This window comes from Ischnura elegans, chromosome 3 (genome assembly GCF_921293095.1).
Source record: "Ischnura elegans chromosome 3, ioIscEleg1.1, whole genome shotgun sequence".
Taxonomy (NCBI): domain Eukaryota; kingdom Metazoa; phylum Arthropoda; class Insecta; order Odonata; family Coenagrionidae; genus Ischnura; species Ischnura elegans.
Genome location: NC_060248.1, coordinates 96,288,962 through 96,305,330, shown reverse-complemented (window position 1 = coordinate 96,305,330; position 16,369 = coordinate 96,288,962). Strand labels below are relative to the sequence as shown.

General features: G+C 40.6%; 1 protein-coding gene across 2 annotated transcripts in view; it reads right to left on the bottom strand.

Annotated features, from left to right (window-relative positions):
• The window catches only part of LOC124156191 (T-box transcription factor TBX1), a 76,320-nt gene that overhangs the window by 55,324 nt on the left and 4,627 nt on the right, over nucleotides 1-16,369 (bottom strand). For both annotated transcript variants that reach the window (XM_046530571.1, XM_046530572.1), the window contains exon 2: nucleotides 12,014-12,319. In XM_046530571.1, the coding sequence (XP_046386527.1) occupies nucleotides 12,014-12,257 (244 nt within the window). In that variant the 5' untranslated portion in view covers nucleotides 12,258-12,319. The remainder of the gene's footprint in view (nucleotides 1-12,013; nucleotides 12,320-16,369) is intronic.

The following is a 16,369-nucleotide window of genomic DNA, read 5'->3' as shown; positions in this document are numbered from 1 at the left end:
CATTTATCAATGAATGACTGAATTATCTGCGTGCTATTATCCCATTTAAGTCTTCGTTTTGAAGAAAATATCTGTGATGCAAATTTTAACGCAAAAAACTTAACTTTAAATTAATAAATTTTTACAAATCTTTCATTCCGGCGTACCTTCTATATTCCATATTTTCTGTTATTTCGGTAGCCAATGATTGAAAGTTAGTGAAAATATTTCAGTGGCAAGAAATCAGTTTTGAAGAGACTCAATGGCCTTTGAAAACCCAATAAAAATTTGAGGGGAATTCTAAATGTTCCTGGCTAAATTCACTAATATTTTCCGTCACTATTTAATTTGCACCAAAATGTCTATGCGATATATCGGTGCACATATATTTAACAGATCAGTTAAGGGTCATGGAGGCATGAGTGCATGTAGGAAAGGCAGTTACCATGATATTTAGAATAGGTGGTATTTTCTTTAATAGTGATTGTCCTTTACGTCTGATGATTAAGTAAAATGGTAATCCGCGTTTAAAACAGAATGATGATAACAGTGAAAAAGTATAATTTGTATGGAAATATCATTGATATAGCAAAAGGAGAACTTTTGCGATTCCAAAGTAATTTCATGAAAAGTTTCCTGACTGGCTAATATTTTCATCATCTTTTCAAAAGTGAAACGGACTATTCTGTTAAAACTTGATTTTCGGAATTTCAGATTTTTGTTTGCATATTATCGAATGGATTTTCGTTAAATGCATGCAACAAAAATGTATCCGTATACCGAGTTCCGGAAAAACGATCTCCCGGAGTTCCAGTTCCAGAAAAACAAGCCTCGAAGTATTTTCAACTACTTTGTAATTCAATCCTTCGGTTAATTTGCATGGGAAATGGTAGAACTCACTCCAGACTTAGCCACAGATGTGTTGGTATCACATATTCCGAGTATGGGGCACAATTTATTTTCCTGGACCTCCTCGCACTAAGAGGATTTTATTTGGGGGTGTCCAAAGGCAAGTAATTAGGTAATAAGTGTCCGATGTTAATAATGTTATCACTCACCAAATGATTCAACCCGAATACTAGTTTGGATGTTTGAGGGTAGAACCGTAAACATCACACGTTCAGGGTAGGAGGGCCAATTCCTTTCCCTGAGCCATCCCGTGCCCCGAGGATTTTGTTTGAGGGGTGTGCAATCGTTTCACCTGGGATTTGAACCCAGGACTCTTCGCTCAGTAGCCAAGCGCTCTACCCTCTAGGCCATCACACTCCCCCAATAATGTAATAATTTCATGAATTAGTAACACTTGCTTTCGGATTGGTAGAATCCACTATGTTCCTATTTTATTGGATGTATTTATGTATATTACCTTAGAGTAGAGTATTGTTTTGGACTCACACAATGAAAGAGAGGTGGTGAACTTGGAGAAGGTGCAGAAAAAAGCTGCTAGGTATGTGTTGGGAAAACACAAAAAAAACAGAGCGTTACAGAAATTCTTAGAGAACTGGGCTGGGAGAGTTTACGGGAGAGGGGGACAAGGAGCAGCCTATGTATATAATAGTGAGTGAGAAAAAAGCATGGGAGGAATTTGGGATGGACACTACAAAACCAAGCTTTGTGGGAGCAAATTACCACCAGTTCAAGAAAAAGTGCCAATCACAAAGGACAAAAATTAATTCAGTTCTCCTTCTTGAACAGGGCCTTACGGGACTGAAACTACCAACCAGCAAAATATTTTAGCCCTTCGCGAAAAATTTAAGTATTTCTAAAAGTCGGCTGAAGAAGTAAGTTTCAAGGGTTTCTCATAATGTTTTCAATTGTTTTCACCGTATGGTAATGTTGCCGCCAGGCCAATGGCCTACTTGAAGCAATTTAAAATTAATAATAATAGAATAATAATAATAAAATCTTCATCAAATTTTCACTGCTTTCGGTTGCGGCTGAGAAATGTCTCTCCTCCTTCACGCTCCCGGTTACGACCATCACCGTCAGCGGCGACAATATCTCACGTCATCCCCGCTCACCGCGGCCAATCAACTCGGGAGAAAATGACGACCGCCGCGCGCTGCGGTGGCGGGAGCTTGTTAGCTGCCCGCCCGCCCTCTTCCAAAAACCCTCGAGACGGCAGCGGAGAGGTGGCGCTTTTAAAAGCGGACGTTTCGCCGATAAATCTCCCGTCAGCGTTTTGCTCGGGAGATCGCCAAACCGTTGGGACGACACAACTCACGACTGACTTCTTACGCCTAAGGGGTCGCCGCTAATGATGAGAATTAATGGAGCTATGCGAGCGCGACACCGAAGCTTCACGTGTCCCGGCAGAAGGAGAGGAAGTCAGCGGGAAAAGACGCGGGGAGGATGCCGGAAGGAAACGGAGGGAACGCGGCGAGAAATTGGAGGCGGCGGCGGTACCCCGTTCTAGCGTTCCAGAGGGGAATATCTTGAAGGGACGGGTTGAATGTTAACATGAGAGGAACTTTAGAGGTTTTTCGGGGGACAAGCTGATGGACAGGAGTGTGGATCAACCCTTGACGCTTGAGCAAGCCCTATCTCAATCCCGTCGACGTAATTCGATCCAGTTGCGTGCTTCAGGGTACGAGATGTAATGGATTTTCAGATGGGATTTAAAATGTTTCCCATCTTTTATAATCACCGTGGGCTTGTTTCGGACAGGCTTGAGGGGCTCGAACTTTCCTTCTGGCTGCTTGACTAAAAGAAGCTGAACACATCGTGTGAGGTAATCGGTCCGTGTCGCCTTTACAATCTCTTGTCGGCGTTCATTCAACCTATTCCAGCACGAAATAACAGCCGTTTTTGCTTTCTGTTTTTAATGGCCTGGAGAATGAATCGTCTACTTGATTGATAAAAATACTGCTTTCATCTCAAACGTCGTAACTCTTAAGTGTGTGAAATAATTCTCGTAGAGTCATATTTTTGAACAATGTACGAGTACGGGCGTGGTTCAGTGTTCTTTCAATGAGTAAACCAAACGGAAAATTATGATGATGTTGGTCAATTTAAAATGTGCACAAACATCTTTTAGCGTGCATCAATTAATTATCGTAAATATATGGAAAAATGCCGTGAATAAGTCTTGTTTCATTAAATGAAGGCACCCTTGTTTCTTGCATTAGATTGCGATTAGTTCTCTAATTGGTACTGAGGGAGAATTTTATGTACAGAGTCGTTTCATCTACGTCCTACTACATCATTCATATCTTCACAAAATTCATATTAACTCTTTCGAACAATTGCTTTACTTTGTTCATTTGCATCTCTGTTGATTTGACGTTCTATCACTTTACTAAGCGTCGATGAGAAATTTGGATGGGTAAGAAAGCATTTTAGGAGGGATAGTTTCCCATATCAAGTATCCAGCATATGCCACGGTTGGAGTGGTTGGAGTAACGGTCTGAGAAACAGTCACCTTCCATCGCGCCAAACACTTTCCCCTTGACATTCACTTCCGGTAACGATGAGAATGGACGCTGAATTTTACTTTATGCCTTATTTACGCCCTTATTACCTTCTTAACTAAGGGCTATCGAATGGTCGAATTGCTGCCTTTTTGACAGATATACATATATATTTATATGTAAGCGCTACAAATAGCTTTGGAAATTCTTGTTTTTACCGATCTTCGAACAGTGTTCTTTCAATAAAATGCATGTATACAAATCACCACAGTTTTCGTATTGTTCCTTGAAGATCCGTTGCTGAATAAATATAGCATAAAAACTATACTGACCTCAGGCCCAATTTATGCTGGAGAGCTCATAAGCCAAAAGCTGATCGATCCCCTAAAGAGATAATGTCACATCGTAACTCGGTCCCATAAGTTCTCAAACGACTGTGAGTTTTGATTATTCAAAATTAAATACTAATAATCATGGGTTCCCACTTTCCCAAAATCAGATGGCGCATTGCTCCTCCCCATCCCCCAACCCCAACTCCCAAAAACTGCTACTCCTCCCACCGGCATATCGTATGGATTCTAAAATACCCCCAAATTTAAATCCTCCCTACCTTTTTTCTTCGGCGCAACTTGCGCCATACATCACTTATGTGGGCTGCCCTGTTCCTTAGTGTACTTCAATAACGATATACAAATACAGAATGAGGCTTTGGTTTCTCCCCCACCATTTACCCACACTATTAAGTGGTTATTACCATGAAAACCTTGTGGTTTAACTCGAGAAAACTCCAGCTAGGAGCATTTTTTTCAATCGCGAGCTTGTTTAGGAAGATGGGCGTGTGAGAGGGAAGGAAGATGTGAGGAGGATATATTGCGCGATGGGGGAGGCAATGCGATCGGGAGTGTGGCATAATGAAATATTTCCGAGGAAGAAAAAAGTGAGGGATGGCGGGCAAAGCATCGCTATCTACGGCGTAACTTGTTGGCAATTAGTTTCCCGGGGTACGCAGCGCTAAGAGGACGGAGAGCGGGGCTGTTGGAGTGGAAGGAAGGAAGAAGTGGATGAGGGAAGGCATGGAAAGAGTCGGGTGTCAACGCGGGAAGACGACTGCTGAGGGAACGCCGGAGGCTGTGCGAGAGAAGAGGTTCTTTGGAGTTTGGGAGGGAGAGGCTGCTCGCGCCCCTCTTCCCTTTGCTTCTGCCCTTCCCACAGACTTCCTATGCGTATCGTTTTTGTTGCTCCCTCCCCACAAAAACTATGCTTACCTACTCATGTGAAGCAGGCCACAGTTCGAAACAATTCGGCTAAAAAAGCGAAAGTTTCAATGCTTAGTGTTGGTACAAGTACATCTACTGGGGGAGGGAAGTATACCGATGACTTTTGTGGTGCCGCTATTTGTACGTAGTAAAACAAGTTTCCTTTAGAAATCAAGAACTTTCGTGGATTAAATTAATATCATTTTCTTTTGTTTTTTTGTGTGACCAACTTCGAAAGTTGGACTTGAGGATCATCATCACTGGTCAACAATCCCAAGGTTGGTTTGACGCAGCTCTCCACTCAGTTCTCCTATCAGCTAATCTTTTCACACCTACGCATTTCTTGTCTTTCACATCCTTTTTTTTACCTGTTCCATTCGTTTTACGTATATTCCAGCCATCATGTCTCACGATATGGTCTGAGAGCTTGTTCAGTCATCTTGTCAGGTTTTCATGACGCTTTCTTCTCTCCTACTCTTTTCAGGACTTAACTAATTACTCACTCGGTCGATGCATTTGATCCTCATCACTCTTCTGAAGCACCACGTTTCGAAAATCTCTACCCTTGATCTCCAATCTTCTGTTATTCTCCATGCCTCATTTCCATAAAGAAGCATACTCCCAATGCTAGTTCTGATAAACTGTTTGCCTACTTCTATGCTTAAATTTCCTGCTTAAGTAGATCTTTATTTTCGTGGAATGCTCTCTTCGCCTGGGCTACTCTGCTGATTTTTATTTTTCTAGCGTCTCCCATCGCTACTGACCCTGCTTCCCAAATAACAGAATTCATTCACCTCTACCAGTTTTTGTTTCCCTATTTTAATGTGAGGATAATTTTATTAATTACTGTACAAAAATGTGAAAAGTGACGATCGGAAAAATTTGCATTTCTACCTAAATACTCTTGCGAAATAGAACTGTATTACACAAATGGATATCCATTCACTTTAGTTGTTAAGTAATTTAAATTCTATAGATGCATTACATTTTGCCTCAATCTTCCTTGATCATCGAAAATGTCATGAATTCCATCCCACGGTTATAAATCAGTTTCAAGTAGCAGCATCAAGTATTTAATTCTCCTCTGCGTACCTGGAGAACTTAGGATGATATATCTGCTAGTAGAGTAAATCCTTCAATACATGCCGCAGGAATATTCAACCTTTTCCAAAAATCATTGTTGAATATTAATGAATTACAAATTATAGGTGTTCTATTATCGGAAAATGCGTAAAAATCAATAATGAAATAAAGCCCATAGAAATTACTTACTTTCATGATCTAATTTCGATTCTCGGATATTTTCTGAAAACGGATATTAATTAAACGATGCTACTTTTTTCACTGTTCATCTCAAAACTTGCCGCAGATATTTCTCAGCTCTTGAATTGCGTTTTCAGGTAGACAAGAACCTATGTGTGATCCTACGTTAGATTAAGATTGCACTTCCTAGTTGAAAGTTGGGTCGGGTCTGTTACGATTTCAATGCCAAGGAAGCAGTCATCATTTACCTTGGTTCGACACGAAGTTACCATTCAGTGGGCTTGAATGCGTTCGAAGCCAGACTGGAAATGTTCCAGATGTATTGGCAAAGGGATGCTTTAGGGATAGATACGCGTCCGATGAGTAGATCTCTAAGCCTTTGTCTAGAGTGGCTTTTGCACTGCGAGAACTTCTTTGTGAGTGACTGGGCCTTTTTGGATGAATTTCAAAACATTAATTTCATACTATTCGTAATTCTAAAGGTGTGTGGAAATTTCCTTATTATTTATTTAAAACATTTAATTGGTGCCTATGATGGCGAAGATTTTTTTAAGGCTGTTCATTTCGGTTAAAATGCGATTGCCTGGGTTGAAAAGTCAATAAGGAGATGAAATGGCTAATTTTTTTAAGATTGAGAATTTTTTCTTTATGTTCCTTAGTGCATCCATAATTTTATCTATTATTCAAAAGATTTCACTGCATTCCCTATATTTCGAAAATGATAATAAAAAAATTGCTCTCGCATTTAGTGAATCGTGACCAACGAAGGCAACTAAATGCCGGCAAAATGACATTATCTTCAGTTCCTTGCAACTGCCGCATTTGAGCTTTCTGAAAAGTGAAATTATATCCTTAACGTATTTCGTACAGCTTTAAGCCATTTTACTTGATCTTTCGCTTTGACTGTTTAAATAACGTCCTTTCATCATTTCACTGTTTTAAATTGTCTTATTCACTTGGTGGATCTACTTGGATTAATTGTCAGCAGGAGTGGATTTTTACTAATGATGTTTCTCCTGTTACGGTAGGTTTACATGGACCATTTTGCGAATTACTTCGGCCTCATCTCCCTCCCAGAAATCAGCTTCCCTTTTCAATTCAAAGTATGGCCTATTCTCTTACTTTCTATCTATATTCGTTATAGTCTTCACCCCTTCAATGCTCAGGTTGCTCCAACTCGGTTTTCAACGTCCTCCCCAAGTTATATACCTACTCTCTCCATTCAAACCCTCTTTCTCGTCAATATCTCACCTACAAGTTTACTCTCCTCACCAAGTCTTTGCACTGCCTCGTACCTCTCCCTATTCTTCCACTTCGCCTTCTACATTCCCCTCCACATCCACATCTCGAATGTATTGTATGTATTGAATGTATTGGTGATTGATATCCGGGTTAATTCCGCGTCGACTCATTTTTGTTGGACGACAGTTTCGGGCGCGTTCCAGCTCCCGTCTTCGGGTAAAAAACCCGAAAGAAAAGCGAACTATCGTCCGCCAAAAATGAGTCTCTATGGAATTAACCCAGTAACCAATCATCAATCATGAATCACCGCGGAAGCCTCCGTAATAATGGTATTTAGTATTTTATCGCTCTCCTTCCTTAGCGTCCAAGTGTCTGCATAGATGACTTTACTGGCCTCTAGAAGAAGCCATATCATTTAGAAATTTCCTCTCCTCGCTTACCATTCATAATTAAATTCATAAAACGTGCATGGGCATTTCCATTTCTTTGTTTAACCTGAAGAAGTTATAGAATGGAGAAGAGATGGGGGAATGCAGGGCGAGACATAACTATTGTTAGTGGAAAAGGTTCAACGGTTTGGATTCCATTGAACTTGCTCGAAATGGAGATCTATTTGACGCAGGTGATGTAAGTCACAAGCATGTTCCATGGGGATGAACTCGGTACCTATCAGAGACCTGCCCTGGAAGACCAGATTCTGCACTCTATTCGACCCCCAATAAAAGGCTGATACTTGGGACGAACATTCCATTTCAGCTACGCGAATACTTCCCTTTCCGGTCCAGACAGTTTCAAGTTCATCAAAATCTAACAGTATAATTGTAACGACAGAGCCACATCCGCAGTCCTAAATCCCACTTCACTGGGGCGCTACGCTCTTGCCACTCCGTTTGGGATAATAATTTAATTGCCCTACCTCCATCAATGTCTGATCTGAATTCATCGAAATTATGTACGTGGAAACGCCTATAAAGTCATTACACCCTTTTGTTCGTTCGGCCTTTTCCTGTGGATGGAAGACTCGACAATTCTAAAAGGAAGGCGTGCCTCCCATTGCAGTTCATATTTTGAATTGCATACTTGTGAGATGTCATTTTCCTGGAAGCTGTTGATCGTTCAAGTTACCAAATTTACTCATAATCTCGTGCATAGTTACAAAGAAGACATCAAAGAGAGGAAAAAAGCTAACATCCTCGAGTGAAGGAATACATCTGCTGTCCTTAATGCTGTCACAGTGTCTAAGGAAATAGGAATGAGGGCGTAGGAAGGGAAACTCAAATAAATAAATATTTTAGTGACTGAGTTTACGTTATTGATGTAAACAAATTAATGCCTGAGTATGCAAATTTCAATAACGCAATAAGTCGCAATCCTCCTAGAAGAAAGAGAGCCCAGCCTCTCTGCCGTAGCACACAGAAAATTACAGGAATATGCTGCACTCTTGATGAAAGTGCGATTATGCCGGCTCATCGACAAGAGCTGTTGGTCGCTTTTTAAGTAAAAAGTGACTCTCCCCCTCAGAATCACCCTCGATTAATGATTTGTGTGACCCACGTTCACGCAATGATTCAAATTTTACGTTGTTTTGGATAGGTGAGGGTAGAGCTCTCCCCAGATTCAGTCACAGTCGTGTTCTATCACGCATGCGAGGTAGAGGGGCCAGTTCCTGCCTATAAACCACCACACATGTCGATGATTTTCTGTGGGGGAGTCCGACAGAAGAAGCCATATTATCTAGATGTTTCCTCTCATCGCATATTTCACACAAGGCTTATAACATATTTTTCCTTGAGGAGTGACGGAAAGGGTCAAGCCAAGAGGGAGGGATAATTTAGGACAGGAGCGAAGGGGTGGTGCGTTCGTTTTGTCCACGATGATTTATGTTCGAAATAGGGTAGTTTCCTTCATCGAAGAAAATGAAAGGCATTGATTGCGATTCGTTGCCCAACATTAGTTTATTCATAATATACAAATTATTTGGTTTTAGAAATCCCAGTTTAGACGACTGTTAAGGGTCAATTTAAAGCGCATTTGGAAAAGGCCAGATTGGCGCCCATGCGATGCCAATCCACGTGACGTCACAGGGACCTAGATTCTGTACGAGTAGATAGGAGTTTTACATCGTCTGAGATTACCAATGCATGCATGAGGCACAGAGCTCAGGGAAACATCTCCTAATAATCACCTATTAAAATTGCCAGAGTTTCCCTCGTTTGATGGGGTATTAATAATCCTTATTCAAGCTAAGCGCTACCTGCAAAGAGCTAAGCTACCACCATGTTCGGCAGCAAGGAGCCTGCATCGTAGCGGCGTTCATAGCCTCGCACACACGTGGCCTCACACAGCAGCAGCCAGACGTCACACGGGCTTTTCCCAGCACTCATAGTTATCCGTCGCGTTTTCGCGCCCTTGAAAATGTTCACTTTTCATCTAATCGCGAGAAATATATATCGTCATTAAAAAATCTAAAAGCGTAAAATATATACTCCAGGAGTAATAATCTTTCTATTTAAGCAATAAAAAAATAATAGGAAACCACCCTATTTCTGCAATGCATAGCCTTCATTCAATCTATTAATCTTTATTTAAGTTCCTCCTTATCCTTTAACCAGGCCCCTACTGGACCCCTTCTTAGGGTGGTGGACGGCCATGGCGCCAGCACTATGCAGGGGGACTACCAGGGGTCCTGGGGATGTGGAATATAATAAATATATTTTGAAATTTTAATCCTTATCCTCTTGATATTGAATTGAATCTTACCAGATTGAATTAAATTAATTTAAATTATCATTTTGTTTGCTCAAGACCAGTGGCGCCGACTCTATGGGGCCTGAGCGGGCCCGAGCCCCCTCAAGAATTCTTTATGGGTATGAGGAAAAAATGTGTCAGGCTTGTCAATTTTCCCCAGAGTGTCCAGATATCGAGATTCGAGTTATCAGGGTTCTAATGCTGATCATATGACTCTTCTAAAATGCTTAAAAAACTTAAAACTCACTACTTATAAAATTTCCCGGGGCAAGATCCCCGGTTTGGGCCCCCCAATATTTTTTCTAAGCCGGCATCCCTGCTCAAGACTGTGTTTATTATGCTGTTAAATGAGAAATAATTGAAATCAAGTTAACTTCTCAGTGTTGGTATACCGACTGTAAAATTTGTGAGTTTCGGAAAAGGAGGGCGCCAAAGATTTCCAGGCTCGAGGTAGCAGAGGGATACTTCCCTGTGTCCCGGCGGCCCAGCACGGGACTGCCTTTAACACCTTTAATTATAATTTGCTTGCTGTTTTCTGAAGACTCTGATGTGTGCACGTCATGCGCCAACAACAGTAGGAATGAACCTGGGTATCGATTCACACATTTCCTCTCTTCACCAGCCATGTCCGGTCTTCATAGGACTTCTTGCACCATGTCGACCCAGTTAACTCGAAAGTGCGCACGCCTCACGGTGCGGATGCGTTCTTACCACACTTCCGCCATAATCCATAGTTTCTTGCCTGCCTGCCTGAAGCACCTAACTCTTAAGCGCGTGGGTACCATCAAGACTCGGGATACGTGGGTATGGTCAAGGCGAGGAAACTTCTAGAGGAGATAAGGTGCAGACAGGGGATGGAGCGAGTAATAGTTGTAAGTGGGGATGCTAAAAAAAAATGATATACAAAATGGGATCTTTGGTAAGTAGGGAAGGGCGAGAGAGAAAATGAGTTTTAGAGATTGCATGAAAAGGAATAGAACTTTTTTTATGGAAGAAGGAAGCTAAATCTGGAAGGGGAAACATGGCGGGGTGATTCTCAAAATGCCCCATTTAACCGTACCTTCACCCTACGCATCACTCACGTACGTTCGGCATTTTTATGTGACCTATGACTCGTTATAAACTTACGCTAACTTCTTGAAATTTTTCTTTACATCCTCGTTAACATTTGTCTGTCCTCAAATTCGACATTTTTACCCCATTGTTTTCTCATTATATATACGATACGAGAAAATGGTGGCAGAGCTTTACTCACTCCCAGTGGCGCCGGAGTAACGTCCCCATTCCCCAGCTGCAAACATACGTGAGGCCGTGAGTACGAATCTCGCCTGGGTGTATTTACTTTCATAGAGGGGATGGATGTATGTCAACAAGATAATTGTTAGAAAGGACTATCTAGTCCTAAATTCTCTTGACGATATCACTATTATATACCCTGTAGCTCTACCAGTGGCGTGACTATGGGGGGATGAGGGGATAGATCCCCCCCAAAGCATCGGAGAAATTAAATAAAAATATATTTAAAAATATTGCCTAGTTTTGAAATATAATAACTGAACTGAAGTTAAAATGAAACCTTAATCAAACGATCATTTTTTCTGTCCTTCATAATGACAGCTTCAACGATAGGTTTTCAGCGACTAAAAATGTGATCGCTCGACCCATCATTTTCTGAATCACACGGTCATTCCCATCGTTCCTTTTTCCATCGCTTATTCTGTCACTTTTCGTATTTACAACTGTCATTCACTTAAAATCCAAGCGTGACGTTTAAATCCCTATCATTGGCCGTGCGTTCTGATTGGGTGGAGGACGCTACCAGCGATAGCTTCAGCGACGGAAAAAGGGACGTGCCGAGAGATGGAAAAAGGGATGGGATACCCATCCCTCGAGCCATTGCGGAAAATGGCGTGAACCGTCATTTTTCCACCATCATTGGAGCGATCGCTGGAGATGTCCCTCGAAAGGGATGGAACAAAATGATCATGTGATTCAGGCTGAAGACACGATACGACCGGCGAGAAAGAAAGTTGCCTCTCCTTCATCATCGCATAATTCAAGCATTGTATCACGAATTTTGACACTTGACGTGGTGACCGGTTCTCCTCCGCTTACCTTCCATCTGCTTCATGGGCGTGGTGTAGGCTGGGGGCGCGTGGTGCTGTGGCTGCTGGTGGTGAGTGGTCCACTCGTAGCAGCAGGCGCTCATGGCGTCAGCGGCGTGGGTCCCGACGGAAGGCTGCACGAGCGTCGAACCGGGGACTCCGGCGTCGGCGAGGGAGAGCGCGGGGGCGGGTCGGTCGCCCGCCGAGGTCAGCCCGATGCCCGTGGCCATCGTGCTCAGCGGGTGTGGGTGCATCACAGGGCCCACCGCCTCCTCTCCGCACCCACCGCGCCTCTAGTCACGGGCCGCTTCGCCTCCTGCACCAGCGGAAGAGAAGTGGGTGAATCATAGCGAGCGATAGGCACGAAGGTTTAAGACTTCTTTGCTCCAAATCAGGCCCTCGAAAGAAAATGGTTTAATGATTAAATAACTCTTGGAGTATAGGTCATATATAATGCAAAAAAGTTGTTAGCCAACGTTTCAGTTTATTGTAAAGCCTTCATCAGTGCTATGAATGAAAACATGAGAACACAATAAAATACATTGATATGCAATATTGTTACATACATAAAGTTTACATAAGAGTTTTTATAATAATATAATTTTTTTAAATAATGTCAAAATTTTTGTGTATTCTCTTCGCATTTTTAAAATTTTATTATTATAAAAAACTCTTTTGTAACCTTCATTTATGTAACAATTGTATATTATTGTATTTTATTGTGTTCTCATGTTTTCATTCATAGTCGTGATGAAGGTTAAAAATAAAATAAACTGAAACGTTTGGCTAACGACTTTTTTGCATTATATATGACCTATACTCCAAGTATTTTTTAATCATTAATTAAATGAGGTCAAGATAAAGGGGAAAAAGACAATTTTTCGCTACTTGGAGAAAGTGAAGAAATAAGTCCTTTCAAAGAATGAAGGCAGATTTGGTAAGTCATGGAGAATATTGGATAAATACGAAGGTAATGCAATCCTGGGATTGTCAATAGCTTCTCTTCTCCGTATCTCCAAATCACGCCCTCGAAGAAAATATTTTTTCAACTTGGAGTAAGTGGTGATATGGGTCTTTAACATGGGTCGCCGGGGTAACGTCCTCGCCTGCCAAACAAGCGATCGCGGATTCGAGTCCATCCCGGGTAGATTTCCCCTGTCCAGGGCAGTGTTGTTCGTGTACGTTAAATTGTTAAATTTGTTGAATACTCTGATATAAAATGGCCAATATGAGCTGTATTCGGTGGTTTGAAAATTAAAAAAATTAAAATTAAATGTATAAAGTAGACAGGCTTGGAAGGTTACGGAAATAACGTATAAATATAAATGCATTCAAGTTAATGCAATCCCAAGATTGTTAATATTGCTTCTCTTCCCCGTTCCTTGTTCCGTTGTTGAGAAAACAATTCACGAAATAGTAAAATTGCACTATTTGGCCCACATAAAATATGTTCCTATGCTATCCTGTGTATCGGTTTGAAATTTGGTTTCTCGATGTATTACGTGGTCTAGATTCGAAAAAATACATTTTTGAAAAATCGATTTGTTTTTACTCCCAAATTCCCGCAAAAAGTAGAGACGCGGAGAAAGTTGGAAACACTATAATTGAGGGAAAATTTAGTTTTTCGACGATTTTTTCTACAGTTTCAGACTATTTTTTAGAGGGAATCGATTCCATGACTTTTCGTCGTATCTCGTCCCGTTCACTCCAAACATTTGTATGAATCAGTAGGTGGTCGGTAAAGGATTTTTAAATGTAGTGACGCTAAAGACTTCTGTTTTTCCCTTTCCCATGCTAGTCTTATCAATTCACTAATGTTTCTTGTTTCTTTCTTAGCTAACCCGAAGTTCTTGGCATTACTCTATGACCTTTCCCTTAGATTTTTCCCTTCATTATATTGCCCATGTAATCATTGTGCGCGCCTTATTGGTCTATCCGTAGTGTCCTTATCTTGCGTATGGTGGTCCACATTTCCCATTTATCCTTCTATTCTCCTGCCCACCTCTGCGTTACACAACCTCTCCATCCAATTTTCCTTCAGCCTATCTCCTGGTCTCGAAGGCATCAAGTCTTTTCTGGTCAATTTTTCCAATGGTCCATGTTTATGATACGTTGTCCATTGATATGATATGAATATGATACGTAGACCGTGGATTTCCAAGTCACCAATGACCAAGTACCCTCAATACCATTAAAATTCTAATTCACTACAATGGTACTGAGGCGATTGAGACGTGGATATCCTTGAGTCAGCAGTTTTATTGTGTGAAATTAAAACTCAGGTATTTATAACCCGTAGTGAATTATACCGGGTCACAACAGAAAAAAGTAATCTTCGAAGTAGTATCTAAATGGCCATCGTTAAATGCGAACTGAGAAAATATCGCCTGAATTTTGCTTAAATCGCTGCAGCACCTGTCATGAAACGGTTTAATTTCAAATAAATATAAATAAATTCAACTATTTATTTTACATGAGCTCGGGTTTGTGAAATTTTGCATTCGTAAGGTGGAAAGTTTGCGTCAATTTTGCATCTACTTCGGAGGAAATAGGTGGTCATTACGTGCCCGCGGTGAAATTTTCCTTTTTGAAGTCAATTATTTGAAATTCCACGCAAAATCGCAGTGTATTCACTGGTGTTTTGCAAATCCAAATTAAAATTTGGAAAGTGTCCAAGGGTACATCTATTTTATTCATATCCGGGCTAGGTACCCTCATACTCGCTAATTTTCTCATAAGGATATCACATATTAGAGTGTCCGGTAACATATTCAAGAGGTAAGTTATCTCAACATGTTTCTCTGAGGTTACAAGTGAATTAGCTTGCAAACGCTTGCGTCATCAAAATTCCGTATTCAGCGCGAAATCTTGCTAAACATAAAATCGAGCTTCATAGGAGTTACTTTTCAGCACTTAATGTCCGCTACCGTAGTCACATGCGCTCATAAAAAACCACCTCAAGAGAACATTAATATTTGGACGACAGCGGTAGACGAAAATCATTGAAAAGAATTATGAAACAGGTCATCGATTTTTTATATACCATCGATGGAAGTAGTGAATCTGATTAGAGTAATGAGTGGTGCATCGGTATCGAAAATATTTCCCTAATGCAGAGGAAGCCGGTTAATGAAAATAAATCTGGGCACATGTAAGTACACCGCAACCATGCGATTGCCCCAATAGCCAGAAGTATTCCGTAAATATTCATCGATAACGTTGAAGTGAAACAAATAAAAAATTGAGATTAAAATTCATAATTGTTCTGTAATACACACTCAAACTATAAGTAAAAAAAACTAACTATAGAGACATATTTCCTGAAATTCTTCGTGTAGATTTTTAGAAATATAATTAATTGAAGTCTTTTGCCGCGGCAAGAAATACAACAAAAGAAGACCCGGTCCCCATGTTTAGTTCGATGATGAGGATAATGCACGAAATTCGTTTCTTGAATTTAAAAACACTAAAATAAATGGAGGAAGCTAGTGATGGTCTTCAATTGGGTTCCGTTATAGGGGATTTGTCTCTAGGAAATGGATGTCCCTAATATCCAGTGGAATCAGAATTCACTATGCCTGTATACTTCTTATGTATATTTCGTATAAAGTTTGTTTTTACAGACTTACTATTTAATCAGCCATCGAGATGATCTGCTTCTCATGATGAAATTCCCACTGGAATAATAAACCATAGTCGTTCCTAGTTTTGGCAATCTTAAGTAAACCTTTATTGACTTTCTTTCATGATATTTTCGGTTTCATAGATGGGGATGTCTGTATTGACGCACATTAAAATTTACTACTTCCCGATGAAAATGTAAACGCTGCAAACTTGCCGGTGAAAGCTTTACTGTTACCTCACATCCTCATATATCCAAAAATTTTACAAGTGCAAAAATATTTTTTCCTGTAAAAGATTCTCTTACATTTTTGGCCTTTATAACATGAATATGAACGACTGAATTTATAATAGACCGAATGCGTGAAAATCATTCCCAATTAGAAAATTTGAACACCCAAATTAAATTGTGCTTAAGAAATGTTGGCTTCGTTAACTCGTTGGTTGGTTAACTTGTTGCCGCAGCAATATATCCGTGGATACGGCTGAGGTTGTGAAGGCGATGACGATGGTTATGATAGCAAGACGCTGTCGAAGTTTAGAGTAGGTTGCCGTACATAACCAGTACACTTATCCCCAAGTAAGCGGCTGACATAGTGATCCCAATTTTATTTGATTCATATTCCAGAGATGCATTGTAAAGGCTGAATCCCGTAAGTGTGGATAGGTACATTGGCGTTCAAACGTAAAAGAGAGAATTGTTTGAGTATTAAAATGCATTATTGTTCTTCTATATATTGTCCGG